The sequence below is a fragment of the Cricetulus griseus genome, assembly GCF_003668045.3.
Source record: "Cricetulus griseus strain 17A/GY chromosome 1 unlocalized genomic scaffold, alternate assembly CriGri-PICRH-1.0 chr1_0, whole genome shotgun sequence".
Taxonomy (NCBI): Eukaryota; Metazoa; Chordata; class Mammalia; order Rodentia; family Cricetidae; genus Cricetulus; species Cricetulus griseus.
The window spans coordinates 249,106,127-249,126,260 of NW_023276806.1; the positions used below are offsets into that span (position 1 = coordinate 249,106,127).

The 20,134-nt window shown below is 50.5% G+C and overlaps 1 protein-coding gene across 10 annotated transcripts in view; it reads right to left on the bottom strand.

Annotated features, from left to right (window-relative positions):
* Positions 1-237: 237 nt before the first annotated feature.
* Pbx4 (PBX homeobox 4) overlaps positions 238-20,134 on the bottom strand; it is a 42,700-nt gene continuing 22,803 nt past the window's right edge. For 2 of the 10 annotated variants that reach the window (XM_027394609.2, XM_035451176.1), the window contains exons 2-8: positions 18,315-18,388; positions 8,061-8,302; positions 7,617-7,807; positions 5,833-5,968; positions 2,282-2,435; positions 1,866-1,972; positions 238-538 (exon numbers count right to left, since the gene is read on the bottom strand). In XM_027394609.2, coding sequence (XP_027250410.1) covers positions 446-538; positions 1,866-1,972; positions 2,282-2,435; positions 5,833-5,968; positions 7,617-7,807; positions 8,061-8,302; positions 18,315-18,388 — 997 coding nt within the window. In that variant the 3' untranslated portion in view covers positions 238-445. Of the gene's footprint in view, positions 539-1,865; positions 1,973-2,255; positions 2,436-5,832; positions 5,969-7,616; positions 7,899-8,060; positions 8,339-18,314; positions 18,389-20,134 lie in introns of those variants that run through there. The other 8 variants (XM_027394608.2, XM_035451175.1, XM_027394611.2 and 5 more) reach the window with 7 other exon arrangements.

Genomic DNA, 20,134 nt, shown 5'->3' on the forward strand with positions numbered 1-20,134 from the left:
TCAGGGCCACGGGGATACTGGTAGGTGGCTCTCAGATGAAGGCTGAGAGGAGGCCCCTTAGCTGCCGCTGAGGGGACAAGGCCTCACATGGTGGGAACGCGGCCTCACAGCCCCTTTTAGCTGAAACAAATACTGAACCAGTTCCGAATCAAAGCAGGGGCCAGGAGGGTTAGAGCTGGTGACGGAATCTAGGTTGTCACCTATCACCCAGACAAGCCTGGAGTGAAAACACTGGAATGCAGACAAGTCAAACACTTTAATAAGGTGCTCAGAACAAAGCCCTAGATGAACAATCCACTGTCAACCAACATACTGTTGTTTAAAAATCACTCCAAGGTAGGTACGTAAGTGGCCAGGAAAAGGGTATTGCCACAGCCAGGGTTTCTGAGGTAATTGGCAGGACACAGGGCCAGTCATCCATGGCACTCAACCAGGTACCCAAAACTTAATTAGACACATCTGAGTTGAAGCTTCCAGAGTCTCCAGCAGGTGATGAGGGTGGCTGTGGGGCGGTGGCTCTCTGCCAGCTGCTGTGGGTCTGGAAAGACAGAGTGTGAACATAGGTGATCAGCCAGTCCCTGTGTCCCCAGGGTTACTCACAACTTTCTAGCAGATGAGTCTCAGAAAGAGCTGGCTGAGCAGTGGGGTGAAGGGGGCTACTGAGCCCCTAACCCTCCATGAAATACCTAACAGTGTGTCAGAACCAAGAGTCTAGCCACAGTGGCCTATGGAACAGCCATGGCTCATGGACAAGAGCCCTTCCTCACAGGCAGCCTCCTTCCTGTCTGTAGTGTGCATGGGCACAGTGCACATTGGAGCTGCTCTGCCCATCTGTCTGAGGACAGCTGGACGAGCGTGCTGAGCTCAGGGAACACTTGTACCAAGCAGAGCAGTGTGGCTGAGGTTCTATGAGTGAGGCCATGCAGGCATGCGCAGAAGCACCCACGTAACGGACAGTGGCCATGCAGGCAGAGTGACCTTTAAGAAGAGCCAGGTGAACAGAGGGACAGAAATGTTGGCTTGGAAATCTCAGCCCTCAGGAGAAAGAGGCAGGAGGCCTCTGTGAATTTGAGGCTAGCCTGGTCTACATAGTGAGTTCCAGGACAGCCAGGGCTACATAGAGACCCTGTCTCAAAAAAGCAAACAAGCAAACAAACAAAAAAAGGGTTTGTTTGGATCACATTTTAGCTGAAAATTAATGGAGGTGCAGGTGGGGTGCCTGCAGGGTGTGGCATCACCCCAGGTCTGACCCTCCATCTGCTCTGTGCTGTCCAGGGCAGGCAGCCTGTTGCCTCCCTCCAGTTTCTCCCCTACCCCTGCTGGTTCTGTTCCAGAGCACCTCAGCTCCAGGTATGTGAGAAGCAGGCCCAGACTACTTTGCAGCCTGTAGATTGTGTCAGGCTGGGTCTCACAGTGATGGCAGGCAGGGCCAGAGTGAGCCAGGCCCACCACTGTCCTGAGCCCCAGGTCTGGTTCAGAGGGGGCTTCTGGGAATCCCATGGGACTCATGGGGCCATGGCCAGTGCCACCATGCCAGGCTTCATTCTGTTTATGCAGTGCCCTCACAGGCCTTTCAGAGGAGGCTCAGGACAGACTGGGAGGTCACAGGACCTACAAAGGATTCAGATGATACCCTGAGAAATCTCTAGAGGTAGCTTGGCTGTTTAGACCCCAGTGACGAAACCCCAGTCTGGCAGCTGCTGCCCTTTCAGGGTGAGACGCCCTCTCCCATGTCTCCAGTCCCCAGTGACAGATGGCTCTGAGTCCAGAGGCTAACCACTCTCCTTCTCTGGAGACTCAGCATCAGGGTTCCTCTACTTTCCCAAAGCCCTAGAGGGGTCCCTAGGTGGCTGCAGCTGACTCACCGGGGGCTGGAGGCAGACTCCCCCAGGTGGGGGCTGGAGGAAGGCCAGGGTCCGAAGGGTGAGAACCATGTCACCTCCACTGGTCAGGGGGAAGGGGCCACAGGAACCTGTGAGGAGTGGGTGGAGTCAGGTTGGCATGGTGGGGGTGGAGGGTGTGAGTCACTGCAGAAGCTGGGCCAGCAGTCACAGGGATTTCTGGGTGGCAACTGCCCAGTCCCTCATTAAAAGGGACTCTAGAGCTGACTCCCTAAAGCATGTAGCCACCTGCTCTTCCCCTAGCCCTGTGTGGGTGACGCTGGCCCGTGAGGCTAAGGTGATGCTCTTGTCCCTCTGCTGGCACTGGCTGTCTAGGTCCGGGTAGTGTGAGTCAACCAAACCCCCAAAGCTTACAATTATGGAGGCCATGGCCTTGTCACCTGGGCTGGGTGTGGACTGGCAGCTGCTCTGGCCCCCTGAACCCCGGACTTTGGTGGCCGTAGATGTCTTCTCAGTGTACATGGTGGCCTCTTCCTGGAACTTCCCCGTGTTCTTTTTGTATCGGATTCTCTTGTTGCCGAACCAGTTAGAGACCTGTGGACAGATGCACAGACAATGGATGCAGTCCTGGTGTGGGCATGCTTGCTAGGTGGTGGTGGCACACTCCTTCCAGGCAGAGGCAGGGTGATCTCTGTGAGTTCCAGGCCAGCCTGGTCTACAGGGTGAGATCCAGGACAGCCAGGGCTACACAGAGAAACCCTGTCTCGGAAAAAAACAAAACAAAAAAACAAAAACCCAAAACAAAACAAAACAAAAAAAGAGGATGGGACTGCAGAGAAGGCTTACTAGATAAAGGGGCTTGCTGCCAAGTCTGTGGCCCGAATTCAATTCCTAGGAGCCACATGGAGGAAGTAGAGAAACACGTTGTCTTCTGATTTCCACATTCCTTCAGTGACAGGCACCACACACAGTGATAGGGACATGGATTAATGCATGGAGTGTGCACACACACACAAATAAGAAATACATAAATATAAAACATAAATACATAAATATAAAAAATAACCACCACTAAAATAAAAGACACTGGGCTTGATGGCTCACACCTGCTACCCTAGAGTGGGGGGCTGAAGCAGGAGGATTACTGTGAACTCAAGGTCATGCTGGGCAACACAGTAAGTTCCAGGTCAGCCTGAGCTAGGTGAGACCTGGCTTAAAACCCCACCTAACCTAACTGAAAAAAACAGGAAGAAGGCCCCAAAAACTCTGGCTCTCTGTTCTGCAAGGAGGGCAGCCACCTTCCTTGCAGACCTGGATGATGCTGAGGCCACTCTCCACCAGGCGTGTGTACTACTCTGAGATTTTTCCATTTTATGTGCATGGGTGCTCTGCCTGTGTGTGTGTGTGTGTGTGTGTGTGTGTGTGTGGTGTGTGTGTGTGTGTGTGTGTGTGTGTGTGTAGCATGTGCATGTCTGGTGCCCCTAGAGATGGAAGAGGGCACTGGGTGCCTGGGCCTAGACTTAAAGATAGTTGAGAGCTGCCATGTTGCCATCGGTCTCTCCAGCCCCACTTCACTACCACGGCTTTCTGTTCCCCCACTCCCTCTTCCTTTCCTTCACTCTTCTTCCTCCTTCTCTTCTTTTCCCAGACAGGGTTTCTCTGTGTAGCTCTGGCTGGCCTTGAACTCACAGAGCTCCGCCTGCCTCTGCCTCCAGAGCGCTGGGATTAAAGGCTGCATCACCAGGCCCAGCCCCAAGTTTCTCTTTCAAGATGAGGATCTGGCTGTTGCCCAGCTCCACTGGGATGCCTAGTTCCAGTACTTTCCTGCACAGCTGGGACACGGGCTACTTCCTGTGCATTGCCCCGGACAAGAGCAGAGTTTGTGTGTGGATGATGTGTCCAGGTTTGGACAGTGCTGAGTGGGAACCCAGGACACAGGGAGACCCCACCTCACTGCAGGTGGGGCTCTGGCATCAGTTCTAGGGTAGGGTCTGGCTCACTGGGACCCCTTTGGAGCCCCACCCTTCCCTCAGCCTGATGTGGGGCTGATCGTGACCCTGGCATCAACAGAAAGAAGTGCCTCCTACCCTACAGTGTTTCCTTCCTCTTGACTTCCCCTGAGGTGGCCCTCACAGCCTACTCACCTGCACCCCAAATTCAGAACCTCACTTCATTCAACTAATAGCTGACCACTTTAGTGGATGAGACAAGGTAGGGTGGAGCCGCTAACATAGAACTCAGTTGTTGCTGGGGATGGCCTCAGGGCCCAGATCACCCAAAAGGAGAGCCCTTGGAATGTGGCAAGGCCTTTAAAACTTGTTGACCTTGCTCCCTGGAGGACCTGGCATCAGAAACAGGGGGTCAGGGGTAAGGGTGTGGGGGGTAGGTGTAGGGGAAGCTGTAGCCACGCCTTCTTAGGGGCTGGCTACAGGAGTACCTGAGGGCTTGTGAGGGTGTGGTCAGAGTGAGTAGGGGGACTGCGTTTTCGGTTTCGGTTTCTCTTTGCTGCTTGCTGTACAGACTACCACCGGCTGGCTGGTTCGCTCTGTAAGTAAGGCTTTTCCCTATTAAATACCCTTATATTTCTACCTGACTCCGTATTGGTAATTTCCCACTATAGGTAGGGGCATGGGGGAGTAGGATGGGGTGAATCTGCTTGTTCTGCACACTGTCTGTGGGGTTTGAATAGGAATGGTCCCCATACACTCATGTGCTTGAATGACTGGCCCATAGGGTGTGACATTATTAGGAGGTGTGGTCTTGGAGGAAGTGTGTCATTGTGGGTGGCTCTGAAGTCTCAGATGCTCAAGCCAGGCCCAGTGTGGTATTCACTTCTGCTGCCTGTGGATCCAGATGCAGAACTCTCGGCTCCGTCTCCAGCATCGTGTCTGCCTGCACTCTGCCATGCTTCTTGCCATGATGAATGAAATGGACTAAATCTCTGGACTGTGAGTAAGCCCCAGTGAAATGTTTTCCCTTGTAAGAGTTGCCGCGGTAGTCATGGTGTCTCTTCACAGCTCTGATGGCACCACAGCAGCTCCCTGAAGAAGAGGAAGTTGTGCCTGGGTCCCCTGCATGACTCAGCTCTGTCACAGAGACACATTTCCAGAAGCCTCGGCTACGGGCTGAGGATGATCCCAAAAGGGGTACACAGCTTTTCCAATGTGCAGCAAGGAGGAACAGGGCATGTCAGAGAGCCTGTGGTGTCCATCACTTCTGTGTGACAGGCAGTGTGACCTGAGACCACAGTCATACTACCCTCACTGCTTGCTCAAGTGGTCTGGCCTGCCTGCTGCCTGAACTGACCGGGCTTACCTTCAAGCCTTCAGGAATGTTCTCTTGGCACTCTGGCCTTTGCTCACTCTCTCCTTTGCTCCAATTCCAAGAAAGACAAAGGTGATCAACGGTCAGGAGTCTCACTCCACCACATAGCCCAAGGGAACCCCAGCCACACATTGCTCCGTCAGCAACCACAGGGCTCCATGGAGCCTCTACCACCAGTCTCCTAGAGCTCCCAGAAGTACCCGAGCCAGCCTCCACACCTTGCCATGAGCTCTCACATTTTTCTTCCAGGAAAGGGAGCAGAGTCACCACCAGTGTTCTAATTCACAGTGCAAGCTGGGATCTGAGCTGTGCCAGTTGACACACAGGGCCAGCACCAAATATTAAGTAACTTCCCCAGGAGTCCTCCCTCCACGTTAGGTAACTTCCCCAGGAGTCCTCCCTACACATTAGGTAATGTCCTCATCAGACTTCACTTCTGCCAGGTGGTGGTGGCGCACGCCTTTAATCCCAGCACTTGGGAGGCAGGGGCAGGCCTCTGGTGAGTTCAAGGCCAGCCTGGTCTACAGAGTGAGTGCCAGGACAGGCTCCAAAGCTACACAGAGAAACCCTGTCTCAAAAAAACAAAACAAAACAAAACAAAACAACAACAACAACAACAACAACAAAAGACCTCACTTTTCCCAGGGGCAGGGGCAGGAAGGCTCACCTGGGACACAGTGATGCCACCCTTCCTGGCCAGCTCTTCTTTGGTCTCTTCACTGGGGTAAGGATTGCTCAAATGGGAATAGAAATACTCGTTCAGCACTTCAGTGGCCTGCTTACTGAAATTCCGCCGCTTCCGCCTGCAGACAGAGACCTTCAGTCTGTGGTGTTTTCGTGATGAGACTCTAGTCACAGCTGTCACATCCATAATCTCCTCACAGTCTATGCGCGTGTGCATGTGCGCATGCCTGTCAAGGCCAGATGTTCATATCCTGTGTCCTCCTCTGTCACTCTACACTTGTGTCTTTGAGGCAAAGTCTCTCACTGAACCTGGAGCTCACTGATCTGGCCAGGCTGGCTGGCCACCAGGCTCCAGGGATCCACCTGTCTCCACATTCCCAGTGCCTGGTCACAGTAGTTTCTGGCTTTTTTTTTTTTAGTGTGTGAGTGTGTGTGTGTGTGTGTGTGTGTGTGTGTGTGTGTGTGTGTGTGTGTGCGCGTGCGCGCGCGCGCGCCGAGTATACACAGGTGCACGCATGGCATGGCAGGCAGAGGTCAGGGGACAACTTTCTTTCTGGCACTTGCTTCTCTCCATCTATTATGGATTCTGGTGTGGAAAGTCAGACCAATCCAGGAGTGTCTCAGAGGCCTTGATGAAAGGACAAAGGGAACAATAGTTCTGTGTCCTTGTCCAGGAGTGGACTTGACAAGGCCAGTCTGATGCTGGAGCCAGGGTCTGGGAGGAGTCAAGGTTGCAGCTCCTGGGGACCCCATCCTTCCCCCTGGGCTGTGGTGATCAGTGCTTCAGCAGCTGTTTGAGGTGTCCATGTCTTTGCCAACATTGTCTGCTTTAGCTCTCTGCTAACCCTGGACATTCCCCCTGCAAATAGTATACAGGGTGCTATACTACTTTTTTTTTTAACATTTTTTAAATTTACTTTTTATATTCCAGGATGCTATACTTTTTAATAAACCAGCTTGGTATAAATCGTCAGCTTATGCAAGGCCTCCTGGTCCCAGCTATTGCTTATTTATCCTCCCCTACCCTCCAACTGACACTCACCACTCAGGACCTGTATCCCTGCAGGTTCCGGTCATTCTGGGCATCAAATTCAGGTCTTGAGACTTTTGCAACAAGTTCAGTTTTACCCACTGAACCATCTTGCTGGCCCATGCCTGCTTTTATGTAGGCACTGTATATAAAACCAGGTCCTTCTGTGTGCATGGCAGGCACTTTACTGACTGAGCTGCCTCTCATTCCTGATCTGCAGTTTTTAAAACAGCAGTTAGGAGCTTGAGAGATGCCCCAGGGGGTAATGAACAATATAAGAGCCATGTATGTCAGTGCATGTCTGTGCTTGCAGGGCTCCTGTGGCAAGATGGGCAGCACACAGGAGAGCCCCCTGCAGCTAGTGGGCATCCAGCCACAGTGAAAAACAGCAGAGTGGGAGATGAAGACCAATACCCGAGGTTGTCTTCTAACAGCCACACTGTGTGCCATGGCACAGTCACCTGCCATTCACACACACATTAACACTCACCAGCAGTCAGTACTTTGGCTCTTCTCTCGAAGAGAAGGTGTGTGAGGCCTAGTTAGAGCGTCTGCATGGACTTAAGTCCAGGACAGGGCTGGGGGGGGGCACTCAGTAGCGGGGAGGCATGAGCCTAGTGCAAAGTCCCCGATTTAATCCTCAGCAACATAGAACAAGACAGACACCAGAGGTGGCACTGACCCCGCTTCTATTCCAGAGTCAACCCTTGGGGAACCCGGTGGCATGCAGCCCTGACCTGGCATCCAGGAGCCGTGAGCGCAGGGTCATGACAGCCTCACAGGTGCTCTGCTTCAGCTGCCTCTGGATAGCAGTGAACTTGCCATGGATCATGCCCACCATGTGCTCCATCTCCCTGGAGGACACAGGCCTCACCCTACTCTGTTCCCGGAGGAGGTTGGTGACGTGTGTGGTGAACTCACGGCAGGCCTGGGGTGGGAAAAGATGGGCCAGCCTGTGACTAAGCAGCCGGGTGAGGGCAGCGGGCTCCACACCCCCAGAGCTCACACGAGGGCAGCTTCTGAGAAGGGAAGGAAAAGGGCTTTCAGTGACAGCAGCCACCTCTGCAGGGACTGACTACAGCAGGCCGTCTCTGCTCTGCCGCAGAGGAGGGGGCAGCGTCCACATCCGGCTGTGGCCAGTGCACATTCACATGGGAAACTCTTGCGTGTAGAAAGATCACCTGTTCATACTTCTCTAGCTCAGAGTGGTAAATCTGTCGGATCTGGGACAGCTTGGCCCTGTAGTCTGAGTGCGCAATGCTAGTGTCATTTGGACAGCCACCTGGTGTTGCTGTGGTGCCTGCTGCTGCTCCTCGTCCTCTCTTCTCTGGCCTGGACACACCCTCAGCCAGCAGCATGTTATCCAGCCTCAGGAGCTGAGCGTCGGGAGGGTCCTCCTCCTGATGCTGCTGGATGCTCATGGCTAGATGGAAGAGACAGGCAGACTGGGATGTGTTCTCTGCAGAGAAAAATAGCCAGGACCAAGTGACACTGGCACCATAGCTGGGCATCATTTTAAAACATTTGTTATGTGTACATGTGTGTCTGGTTGTTGGTGTGTGTATGTGGTGATATTTTGTTTACGATCTAACAAATAAAGCTTGCCTGAAGATCAGAGTACAAAGCTAGCCACAGCCATAGAGGTCAGGCAGTGGTGGTGCACACCTTTAACCCCAGCACTCGGGAGACAGAGGAAGACAGCTCTCTGTTAGTTCTAGGACACCTGAGCTACACAAAAATCGATCCAGTCCAACAGAGAAACAGAACTTACACACACACACAAACAAAGGTGATCTCAGAACTTGGGATCCCAAGCCTTTAATCCCAGCACTAGAGAGGAATATAAGGTGGGAAGAGACAGGAGCTAAGTGTAATCTGAGGCTTGGTGGAGACAGATGCAGTCTGGAGAAGTCTGGGTTCAGTGGATTGCCCGCCCGTTCTGTCCAAGCATTGGTAGAGGTGAGAACTCTCTAGTGGCTAGCCACTTCGTTTCTCTCATCTTCAGCTTTAACCTCAATATCTGTCTCTGGGCTTTTATTATTAATACCAATTAGAATTCATGGGACATGTGTATGTGTGAGTGCAGATGTCCTAGGAGTCCAGGTTGAAGGTGTCAGACTCCCTGGAATGGTGTCACTCGAAGTTGTGAGCTGCTCAGTATAGGTCCTCTGCAAGAGCAGGAAACACTTGGAGGCTCCAAATCATCTCTGTAGCCCCTTTAGTGCCACACTGGATCAGGGACACCTGGGAACCCACTGGGACACTGACCCAAATGTCATCTTCAGGAGCACAGGCCTGGTTGTGGAGAGGGTGCCAGGGCAGTGCAGCACATGTGGACAGAAGCCAACAGCCACATGGGAAGACAGACAGGGCTGGGTGGGTGTCTGGAAGTGCTGGGGAGGGTCCTGCTGGTGCTGGTGAACATAGAAAGGTAGCTGCAGGGCTGGCGAGAGGGCGCAGTAGGTAAAGGAGCTTGGGCCAAGCCTGATGGTTTGAGATCAATCCTGCAACTCGTCCTCTTATCTACATGGTTTCTCTCTCTGTCCTCCTCCAAAGGAAGAAAATGTGAAAAAGTATTAAAGATAAACAGCCTGTCACTGGGATCTGGCACAGTACTGCACTGATGCTCTGTGCCCACATGTCCGTGTCTGTGTGTGTGTGTGTGTGTGTGTGTGTGCGCGCGCGCGTGTGCGTGTGCGTGTGCGTGTGTGTGGAAGGTAGTGCTCCTATAGAGCAGAAAAGGAAATGCTTGATCCAGGCACTAGAGAGTTGGCTCCTGTCTGTAATTCCTACACTGCACATACATGGTGCAGACATACATCGAGGAAAATACCAATATACATAAAAAATAAGCCAGGCGTAGTGGCTCACACCTTTAATCCAAGCACTCAGAGGCAGTGGCAGGCAGATCTCTGTGAGTTCAAGGCCAGCCTGGTCTACAGAGTGAGTGCCAGGACAACCAGAACTACCCTGTCTTGAAAAACAAACAAACTAGCAAACAAATAGGGTTGCAGAGATTGCTCAGCTCTTACAGAGGTCCCTGCTTCAGTTCCCAGCACCCACACTGCAGCTCACAACCATCTGTAAGTCCAGTTCTAGGGAATTCAATGCCCTCTTCTGGTTCCTTTGGGCACCAGACATACACAAGGTACACAGACACACATGTAGGCAAATGCCTCTCAGCTTAGAGACCTATGTCCTGTATCTCTCATTATGACACATCCTACCCTGGCTGGAAGGTCAGCTCCCGGCCAGTGGCTGTGGGCATCAGGTCAGGACTATGGAGAAGACTCTGTGAGTTGAGCCTTGGCCTTTTCCGGTGGAGTAGAACTCACACTCCCTTGCTCGCCTGCTGTCCCACACTGAAGTCCTGTAGCTGGGACCCATGGTGCCCCCAGCTTGCACTTTCCCCTTGCTGTGGCATCATGGCTACCCTGGGGTTGTCAAGTCAACTCACAGGGCGCTTCAACAACTCACTTTGCTTGAGTAAGAACCTGAACTCCACCCTGCCCCATCCTAATAACAAATGTGCCCCAGTTCAGCTCTCTGAGCTTGTGGGTGGAAGGCATATTAGCAATAACGTGTGGCTTAGACTCTGAGCCTGCCACCCCTCCAGGGGCAGGGTGAAGACAGGGTTACAGTGTTCAGGTCCTCTTATCTGCCCACAATGGAACAGGCCTCAGCCTCTCTGAATGGCTCAGACTGAGACGCCGAAGCACAGGACCCGAGCCTAACTGGTCCCTCTTTCAGCTCACAGAGGAAACACAGCCCGCAGAGACTGCAGTCATGAAAATATCTTCTTGTTTCTGGGTCTGCAGATGCTTGCAGGGGGGTGAGATAGGGTCTATTTGTGAGCTCAGGTTCACAAAATAGACTCGGTTGACCTTGAACTCCCAATCTGCCTGCCTCTCCTGTTTTGGGATCAGTCACATGCCTCCACACTTGGCCACTTCTGGATTTTTGAGGCAGGGCCTTGGCTTGTAATCCAGGTCAGTCTTGAACTCTCTTTAAGACAGGGTCTCTCTACCATGCAGCCCTGGCTGTCCTGGAACTCAGTATGTAGACCAGGCTGGCCTTGAACTCACAGAGATCCACCTGCCTCTGCCTCTCGACTGCAGGGATAAAAGGCGTGTGCCACTATGCCAGGCTGACCTTGATTTCTTTTTTTTTTTTTTAATTTTATTTATTTATTATGTATACAGTCTTCTGCCTGCATGCCAGCAGAGGGCACCAGATCTCATTCAAGGTGGTTGTGAGCCACCATGTGGTTTCTGGGAATTGAACTCAGGACCTCTGGAAGAACAGTCAGTGCTCTTAACTGCTGAGCCATCTTTCCAGCCCTGACCTTGATTTCTTGATCCCCCTGCTTCATTCTCTTCTTGAAGGCTGGATGGCCACACATGGCTCATGAGTGCCAGGCAAGCATTCTACAAGCTGAGCTACAGCTCCAGAAGCTTGTTCCACATAGTGAGGTCTATGCTGGCCAGGACTGTATAAGGAGACCCTGCCTCAAAACAATATTAAAACTAGGAGGTGATGGTGCCTACATTTAATCCCAGCACTCAGGAGGCTGAGACCTGTGGATCTCTGAGTTTGAGGCCAGCCTGGCCTACAGAGAAGTTTTAGGACAGCCAGGGCTACACAGAGAAACCCTGTCAATCAATTAAACAAATAAGCGACAAGCCCCAGAGGCTACATATCTGAGGACCTTTGGTGACAGGGACAACTTGTTGTGAGCAGTGGGCAGCTCACAAAGGGAGCAGAGAGGCATGGGTGGGGACAGCATGCCTCAGAATGTAATGTTGACACTGGCTGGCTATTAGGTACAAGGTGAAATAGACCAACACTGATGAGCACGTGGCTGTCAACTGTACCCAGAGGACAGCCATGTGGCCCTGCATGGGGTCGAGGAGATAAATCCTCCTAGCTCACAAGTCTTTGGGTTCATTTGCATATGGGGCTACCACACAGAGTCTGAAGCAGCAGTGTCAATAGTAGAGGAGGGTGGTCTGCTTGAAGCCAAGGCATTGTCAATAAACTTGTTGGGGTCCCTAAGAAAGCCTACCTTCCATGCTCCCATTTGCTGGGACCCACAGCATCTGCTGCTCAGAATTTAAATAAGAAACAGGTATGGGCTGAGGAGATGGCACACTTTGAAAACACGAGGACATGAGTTTGATTCCCAACAACCATGTAAAAAGCCAGGTACAGTCCCTGAAATCCCAACACTGGAGAGACAGACAGGAAGGGCCTGCTGGCTAGCCAGTCCAGCTCAGTCAGTGAGTCCCAGCTCCAGAGAGCCTTTGCCTCAAACTATAAAACGGAGAGTAAGAGAAGCAAGGGCCCATGTGACACCCACCTTTGGCTTCCCCATGTAAGTACAAGCACATCCACACACCACACAGGAAAGAAAGCTCAGGTAACATTTACACTGAGAGAGTGGAAGCTAAGCAGGGTGGTGAGGTGCCCACAAACACCCCTGAGGTCTGACAGTCCCTGGAAGCAGTAAGACCCAACAGCAATGACATGTCTGGGTGACGTCAGTGCTTCTCTGGACACAGGCGGTGCAGCTGGGCTGAGGGGAAGATGTCACACAGAGAACCTTCTGGCAGTGAAGAAGAAAACCTTCAGACGTCAAGAGACAGCAGGTCGCAGGCCAGCTCCAAGGGCTCCTACTACCCACGTCAACGTAAGTGACATCTGAAGCTGATCCTGACACAATGGGACTGAGACATGCTGAGCTGTATGGAGGCCACAGAGCAAGCAGCCATTCATCTGCTCACATGGGGTTCGGAGGCAAATGCCTTGCTTTGGGGACAGCTCTTTCAGGTGGGACTGTGCCAGGGCCCAGTGTGATAAGTACAGCTCTCATCTCTCAAAGAGAGAGAACACCCATCGAGGCGAGGGGGGCCCAGCCCAGCTGTACACAATCCACACCAAAGAACAAGGGGCACACTGTAAGAGCCACCAGACCAGGACATCTTCTTGTAGATCTGAGTAAGGACAGCACTAATAGACATGCTAACGTGAGTGGGGAAATCTCACAGGTCCCAACCCTAGGGAGAATAGGTAGGAAGACAGACAGACAGACAGACAGACAGACAGACAGACAGACGTCTTTCCCAGAGATGAGCTTCCTGATTGCTTATCCAGTGCCAAGTGTTCAGCCTAGCAAGCCTTCTCTTTCTTTTTCTCTGTGTGTAATAATGATTAAAAAGACGTCATGAATTTGAGAGGGAGGGAGTATATAGAAAGGGTTGGAGCAGAGTTTGGCCCCAAATAAACACACAGACATGATATTAATTATGAAACTGTTGGCCAGTAGCTAGGGCTTCTTATTGGCTAGCTGTGTCTTAATTCTTAACCCATTATTATTAATCTATAGATTTCCAGGTGGTCTTATCTTACAGGAGAACTCCTGGTGCATCCTATCTTACCAGTCTACCTTTCCCAGAATTCTCCTCATCTCCTAGCCCTACCTATACTTCCTGCCTGGCCAATCCGTGTTTTATTCATCAACTAATAAGAGAACATATATACAGAAGAACAACCCCCATCAGCACACACCTTTAATCCCAGCACTCATGAGGTAGAAGCAGGAGAATCTACAACTTTGAGGCCAGACTGGTCCACAGAGCAAGTTCCAGAACAGCCAAGTCTACACAGAGAAACTCTTTCTTGAGAAAATAAAAACAAAACAAAACAAAAAACTCCAAATAAACCAAACAAGCTAACAAAATTAAAAATTTTACTTTATAAACTTAAGAAATGAGAAGGAATTGAGAAAGCAAGCGCAAACCAAGGAGGCTGCAGGGCGCTGAGAGCAGATGCAGTGGCCTTCTGGGCTGGGAGAGGCAGGATATGGCACAGCTGGAGGACGTACTGAGAGCAAGTGATACTGCCGCCTACTCAGCTAAAGCGCAGCCCCAGGAAGCTCCATAATGACTTAGTCCATGAATTAATATGTTAGCAAGATGGAACAGACGGGGCGGTGTCGGCTCACGCCTTTAATCCCAGCACTCAGGAGGCAGAGGCAGGTGGATCTCTGTGAGTTCAAGGCCAGCCTAGTCTACAGAGTGAGTTCCAGGACAGGCTCCAAAGCAATACAGAGAAACCTGGGGGTACTCAGTGGTAGAGCATTTGCCTGCAATACAGAGAAACCCTGTCTTGAAAAACCAAAAAAAACAAAACAAAAAAGACGGAACTGTTTCCCGCTTTTCTTCTCTTTTAATTGTATGGGAGAGGGTCTCCCTGTGCAGCCTTAGCAATCTAGACTCATACTATAGACAAAGCTGGCCTTGAATTCACAGAGATCCACCAACCTCTGCCTTCCGAGTGCTGGGATTAAAGGTGTGAGCCACACTGCCTGGCTTGGCCCAGGCTGTTGTATCTGAACACAAAGTCCCCTGCTGGGCAGTGCGGACTTGGGCAATGGCAGACATAAGAAGTTTTGGTATTGGTTAACTGCTTCAAATTCCCTCTGTGCAGCCTAGAGCCTCTGCTGCCGCCAAGGTTTCCCACCGAGATAGACTGTGGCTCCTTAAACCAGGAGCCACAGCAAACCATTCCTCTTCATGTTATTAAGCCAGGTGTTTTTTTGTTTGTTTGTTTGTTTTAATCATAGCAGCAAGAGGAGGAACTAAACCAGCATGTTTGAGGGCCTGGGTCTCTCCTGGCACTGCCAAAAAGAAAAAGACAAAAATAAGAAGAGCAGGGACTTTGGACAGATCTATGCACCCCTGGCATCCATAGCACTGTTCACAATGGAACAGAGACACAGACACCAGTTACATCTCAGTTAGTGGCGCACACCTGAGGAAGGCAAAGGCAGAAGGGTCACAAGTTCAAGGCCAGCCTCAACTACATAGTCTGAGATAAGAGACTCTGCCTCAAATAAAATAAAGAAGAAAAAGCACACAGTAGAACATCATTTGGCCTCTCAGTAAGTATGAAATTATGACATAAGCTACAATAGATATACATGAAGCCTTTCCCCTCCATGAAACATCTGCAAAAATGCCAGAGTGCCTGGCCCTGGATACATGGGGAAGGGCCCAGGACCAGCATAGGAAGACTTGGTGGACTTTGCAGAGCCCCTGTTGAGGGCCCTACCCTGCCTGGGGAGTGGTGGGTGGATGGGGTGGGGGGTAGACTGGGGTGGGGGAGGAGGGGGGGGTGAGGAGAGGGAGAGGGGAAGGGACTTGAAATAAGCTTGTTCCCTAAGTAGAACTAATAAAAATAAAAAAAAAAATGCCAGAGTGCACAGCCCTTCGAAGGAAGTTCCTGGAGCCATCAGACTGATGGAAGCAGACATCTCAGCAATCACAAGATTGAGGCAGAAGGATCAAAGTTTGAGGTTCATGCTGGAGAGATGGCTCAGCCGTGCTCTTCCAGAGGACCCAAGCTCAATTCCCAGCACCCACGTGGCAGCTCACAATGTCTGTAACTCTAAGATCTGACACCCTCACACAGGCAAAATACCAATGCACACAAAATAAAAATAAATAAATTAGAGCCGGGTGTTGGTGACGCTTACCTTTAATCCCAACACTAGGGAGGCAGAGGCAGGTGGCTTGGTGTGTACAAGGCTAGCATCATCTATAGAGCGAGTTCCAGGACAGCCAAGGCTACACAGAGAAACTCTGTCTCAAAACAACAACAACAAAGTTACTTTAAAAAAGTTTGAGGTTCATGTTTTTGAGACAGGGTCTCACTCTGTAGCCTTGGCAGTCCTGGAACTATGTACACCAGGCTGGCCTTGAACTCAGAGCAATGCCTGCCTCTCCTGGGATTAAAGGTGTGAGTCACCCGCCTGGCTTCACAAAGTCTTTCTTTGCAAGGTATTGTCAAGGCCAGGTTCACCTTGAACTTGCAATCGCCTGCCTCAGCTTCCTGAACTGATGACAGGACTGTCCCCCCAGACTTGGCTTTTTCTTTGCACGTCTCTCTCTCTCTCTCTCTCTCTCTCTCTCTCTGTGTGTGTGTGTGTGTGTGTGTGTGTGTGTGTGTGTGGTGAGTGAGTGAGTGTGTGTGTGTGTGTGTGTGTGTGTGTGTGTGTGTGTGTGCATGTCTGTGGTGAGTGTGTGTGTGTGGGTCCATGGTTGGCATCAATGTTCTTGATTTATGTGTATTGGTGTTTTACCTACATGCATATCTGTGCACATGAGGTCTGCCTGCTTTTGAGGTGAGAAGGTAGCTTCATATCCCTTGGAACTGGAGTTACAGGTGGCTGTGAGCCATCACATAGGTGATGTGGGAATTGAACCTGGGCCCTCTGTAAGAGCAACCAGCACTCTCAACCACTGGGCCATCTCTGCAGTCCCTCCCCTTTACATCCTGAGTTAAGGCCTCTCATTTGAACCCATAACTCATTATCTGACTAGTCTAGACAAGCAGCTTGACGCTGGATCCTATTTTATTACGGTTACAGGCAGCTACCAGGCCGGCCTCATATTCACATAGGTCTGGGAATCTGAACTCTAGTTTTCATGTTTGCATGGCAAGTGACTTAAACACTAAGCTATGTCCCCCAACAACATCTTTTTTCATTTGTTTTTTTTTTTTTTTTTTTTTTTTTTTTTTTTTTTTTTTGAGACAGGAGCTCATGTTTTCCATACTGGCCTAGATCTTAAGCTGTAACTTTTGATCTCCCTCAAGAGGTGCTGGAATTCCTCACTTTTCATTATTGTTAATTTTTAAATTGAATTTAACCATACTTCTTTATTTGTAAGATGGGGCCAGAGCCAATTCTCCTCTGCTACCATAGAGACGAAACTCAGGTCAGACACAGTGAGTGGCAAGTGCCTTTATCTACTGAGCTATTTGGCTAGTCCATGCCACCTCCTCCTCCTCCTTCTTCTCCTTCTTCTTCTTCATTCTTTTTTGATTCTTGGGGGATTTCACATCATGCATCCCAAATCTACTCACCTCCCAGTCCCTCTATCTCCTTCCTTCACCCTTTACATACTTGTAAAGCAACCAAATCAATTGAAAACAAACAAACAAACAAACAAACAGAAAACCCACTTCCATCCTCTGTCTTCATTCATCCGAGTGCTGCTAAGGTGTGTCATGCAGTGTGCCCTTTTGTCCAAACAGCTCCACCCACAAAATGCTCATTGCAGTGAGTCGTTGGTCTGGTTCAGGCCTCTGACACACCATCATCATTGGACCCTCACCGAAACTCCTCTCAGCCATCCTGCTGTTGTCCTGAGTCATGGAAATGCTGTGGCTGTTGTTCTGCAGGACCAGCCCCTTCATATGCTCCAGCACTTTATACATGAGGTAGATGCTGGGGTGGGCCAACCCAGGGCCCAGGATGTGGGTCTGGGTGGTGACTGAGCTGGTCCGTCTGGGTCACTGGAACTCTCTTAGGCCCATGCCATCAGGACCAGCTCTCCCACACCTATGGTGGGGTGGGGCCATCTCTCCTAAGTTGGAGGGGGGCAGTTCTCCTGCTGCAGTGTCCAGTAAGGGGCAGGACCAGCTCCAGGGCTGGATCAGCATGGCCCTTGAATTTTAACATGCATGGTTCCTATGGCCCCCTGTGGTACCAGTCCTGGGTATCATCCCAGATACCAGCTACAGATCCAGGCATGGATATCAGATCCAGGACCATAGATCCAGACATGGTCTTTGGCAGCAGTCCAGGCCTGGTTATCACCATGGCCCCAGTGGCAGCACAGGCCACTCAGATCAATGTGGTATCAGTGGCAGCAAGACCTTGAACACCAACATGGTCTCAGGTGTCTGTCCAGACCCTGGGCATCTGCACAGGCCCTGGTGGTAACAGGAGCCATGGACATTAACTCAGACCCTGGCTGCTGCTGGGCCACAGACCCAGACATGGCCCTATGAAGCAGCCTGAGCCCAGACGACACCAAGTCCCTGTGTACCACCCCCTTCTTTTATTTTTTATTTTTGTTTTAGGTTTTTCAAGATGGGGTTTCTCTGTGTAGCTTTGGAGCCGGTCCTGAAACTCACTCTGTAGACCAGGATGACATTGAAATCACAGAGATCTGCCTGCTTCTTCCTCCGGAGTGCTGGGATTAAAAGTGTGCACCACCACCCAGCAACCACCCCCTTCTTTTTTCTTTTGTTTGTTTTTCAATATATGGTTTCTCTGTGTAGCTTTGGAGGCTGTCCTGGCACTCGCTCTGTAGACCAGGCTGGCCTCGAACTCACAGAGATCCTCCTGCCTCTGCCTACCGAGTGCTGGGATTAAAGGTGTGCATTACCACCGCCTGGCTCAACCACCCACTTCTTAAACACAAGTATTTGCAGAGGTAAAAGACTTCCATGGGGATAACCCTGGACACTTGAATTAGAATATTATTCTGTTGTTTGAATTTTGAAAGAGGGCAGAACCATGTGCTGTGAGGGGTTAACAGGTGCAGCACACGACACAGGAGCCAGACAGTCTTAGAATTGCTTACCTGTCTTCCCCTTGATCTCGCAGAGCACGCTGAAGAGAGCAGACTTCATCCGATGGCAGTTCAGGGCATGCTTTCTGAAAGAGGCAGCAGAGGTGTGGTGAGAAAGTTATCTTGTAGGGAATAGGGGCCAACTTCCCAAGAGACCAGGCCTAGCCAGCCATCATGACACTGGTCACACCCTGTAAAGACAGGGTGAAGTATGCCACATCTCTCTGATTCATGCAAAATTAAAACAGGAATGTGCAATCTGTGATGGTGAACTTTGATTATCAACTTGACTGGATTAAGAAATGTTTGGAGCTGGGCTTGTTGGCATGAGCCTTTAATCCCAGCACTCTTGAGGCTAAGCCTGGTAGATCTAGCTCACAGCCTGTCTACTCTATGTTCCAAGCTAGCCAGGGCTACATAGTGAGACCCCAGCTCAACAACAACAGAAATGTTAAGAGTGGCTTTCTGAGAGTTTGAGGCCAGCACGGTTGACATAATGAGTTCAGGCAAGTTGGGGCTGCACACCAAGACCATGTCTCAACAAACAAATTGGAAAGAAATGCCACATTGCAGTCATCCCAGCACTTCAGAGAGAGGAGGACCAAGAAGCACTAATGGTTTGAGACCATACTTGGCTTGTCACGATGGTGCCGAGATCTCAACTCAGGTCCCTTCTCATAGGTGCTCACTGAGTGCCCTTACCCACTGAGCCATCTCTCTAGCCTCACCCATTCTTTTTTAAGACTCTCATGTAGTCCTGGCTGGCTTCAAACTCTATGTAGTTGAGGATTACCTTGACTTTCTGATCCCCACTTTACCTCCTGAACTCTGGAATTTCTGGCCTGTGCCACCACACCTGTTAAGCACTCTTGCCTTTTCCCCAAGGCATGGTCTCAAGTACAGGCTAGCTTCCAACTCCTTATGTAACCAAAGATAACCTTGTATTCCCAATCCTTCTGCCTCGATTTGAGTTCTGGGTGAGTTTATGAGGTGCTAGGATAAGTATTCTACCACATGAATTACCCAGCCACCAGTCATCTTGATAGAGTTGCTTTGTTTCCATTTTGGGTGTTATGAGCAATGTGGCTATAAACTGTGCACAATACTGTCACCATATGTTGCAATAGTACTGCAGGTCACACAGTAACATGGTTAATGTCATCATATTTTGGGTTTTTTTTTTCCCTTTCTTTTTTTTTGTTATTTTTGAGACAGGGCTTCTCTGTGTATTCCTGGCTGTCCTGAAACTCACTTTGTAGACCAGGCTGGCCTTGAACTTGGACTATTTTTGGTTTTCTGAGGCAGGGTCACAATGTGTAGCCCTGGCTGTCCTGGAGCTTGATATGTAGACCAGGGTGGCCTTGAACTCACAGAGCCACCTGTTTCTACCTCATTAAAGGTGTGAGTCACCAAGTCTGACTTTACTTGACTCTTTAAATTGTATTTTTAGTGTAGGTGTTGTCTGCATATAAATCTATGCAGCATGTCTGAGTAGTGCCCACAGAAGCCAGAAGACGACTTAAAGCCCTTGGCCCAGTTCTGCCCTTCTATCAGTTGGGGTGCTGTAGCCAGGTGAGTTGTAAGAATTACTGTCTATTGGCTTCAGCTTGTCAGCTATTTGGCTATGATGTGCACCTCTCTTCCTTTCTAGGGGTCTTTTTTACTTCTTGGATAGGGTTTTGATGGTTTATTTATTTAAATATATGTATGTCTATATATCATGTATGTGCCTGGTGCCTGGCGGAGGCTAGAAGAGGGTGTTTGCTGGATGTCCTAGGACTAGAGTCACAAATAGTTATGAGGTGCCATGTGGGTGCTGGGAACTGACCCTG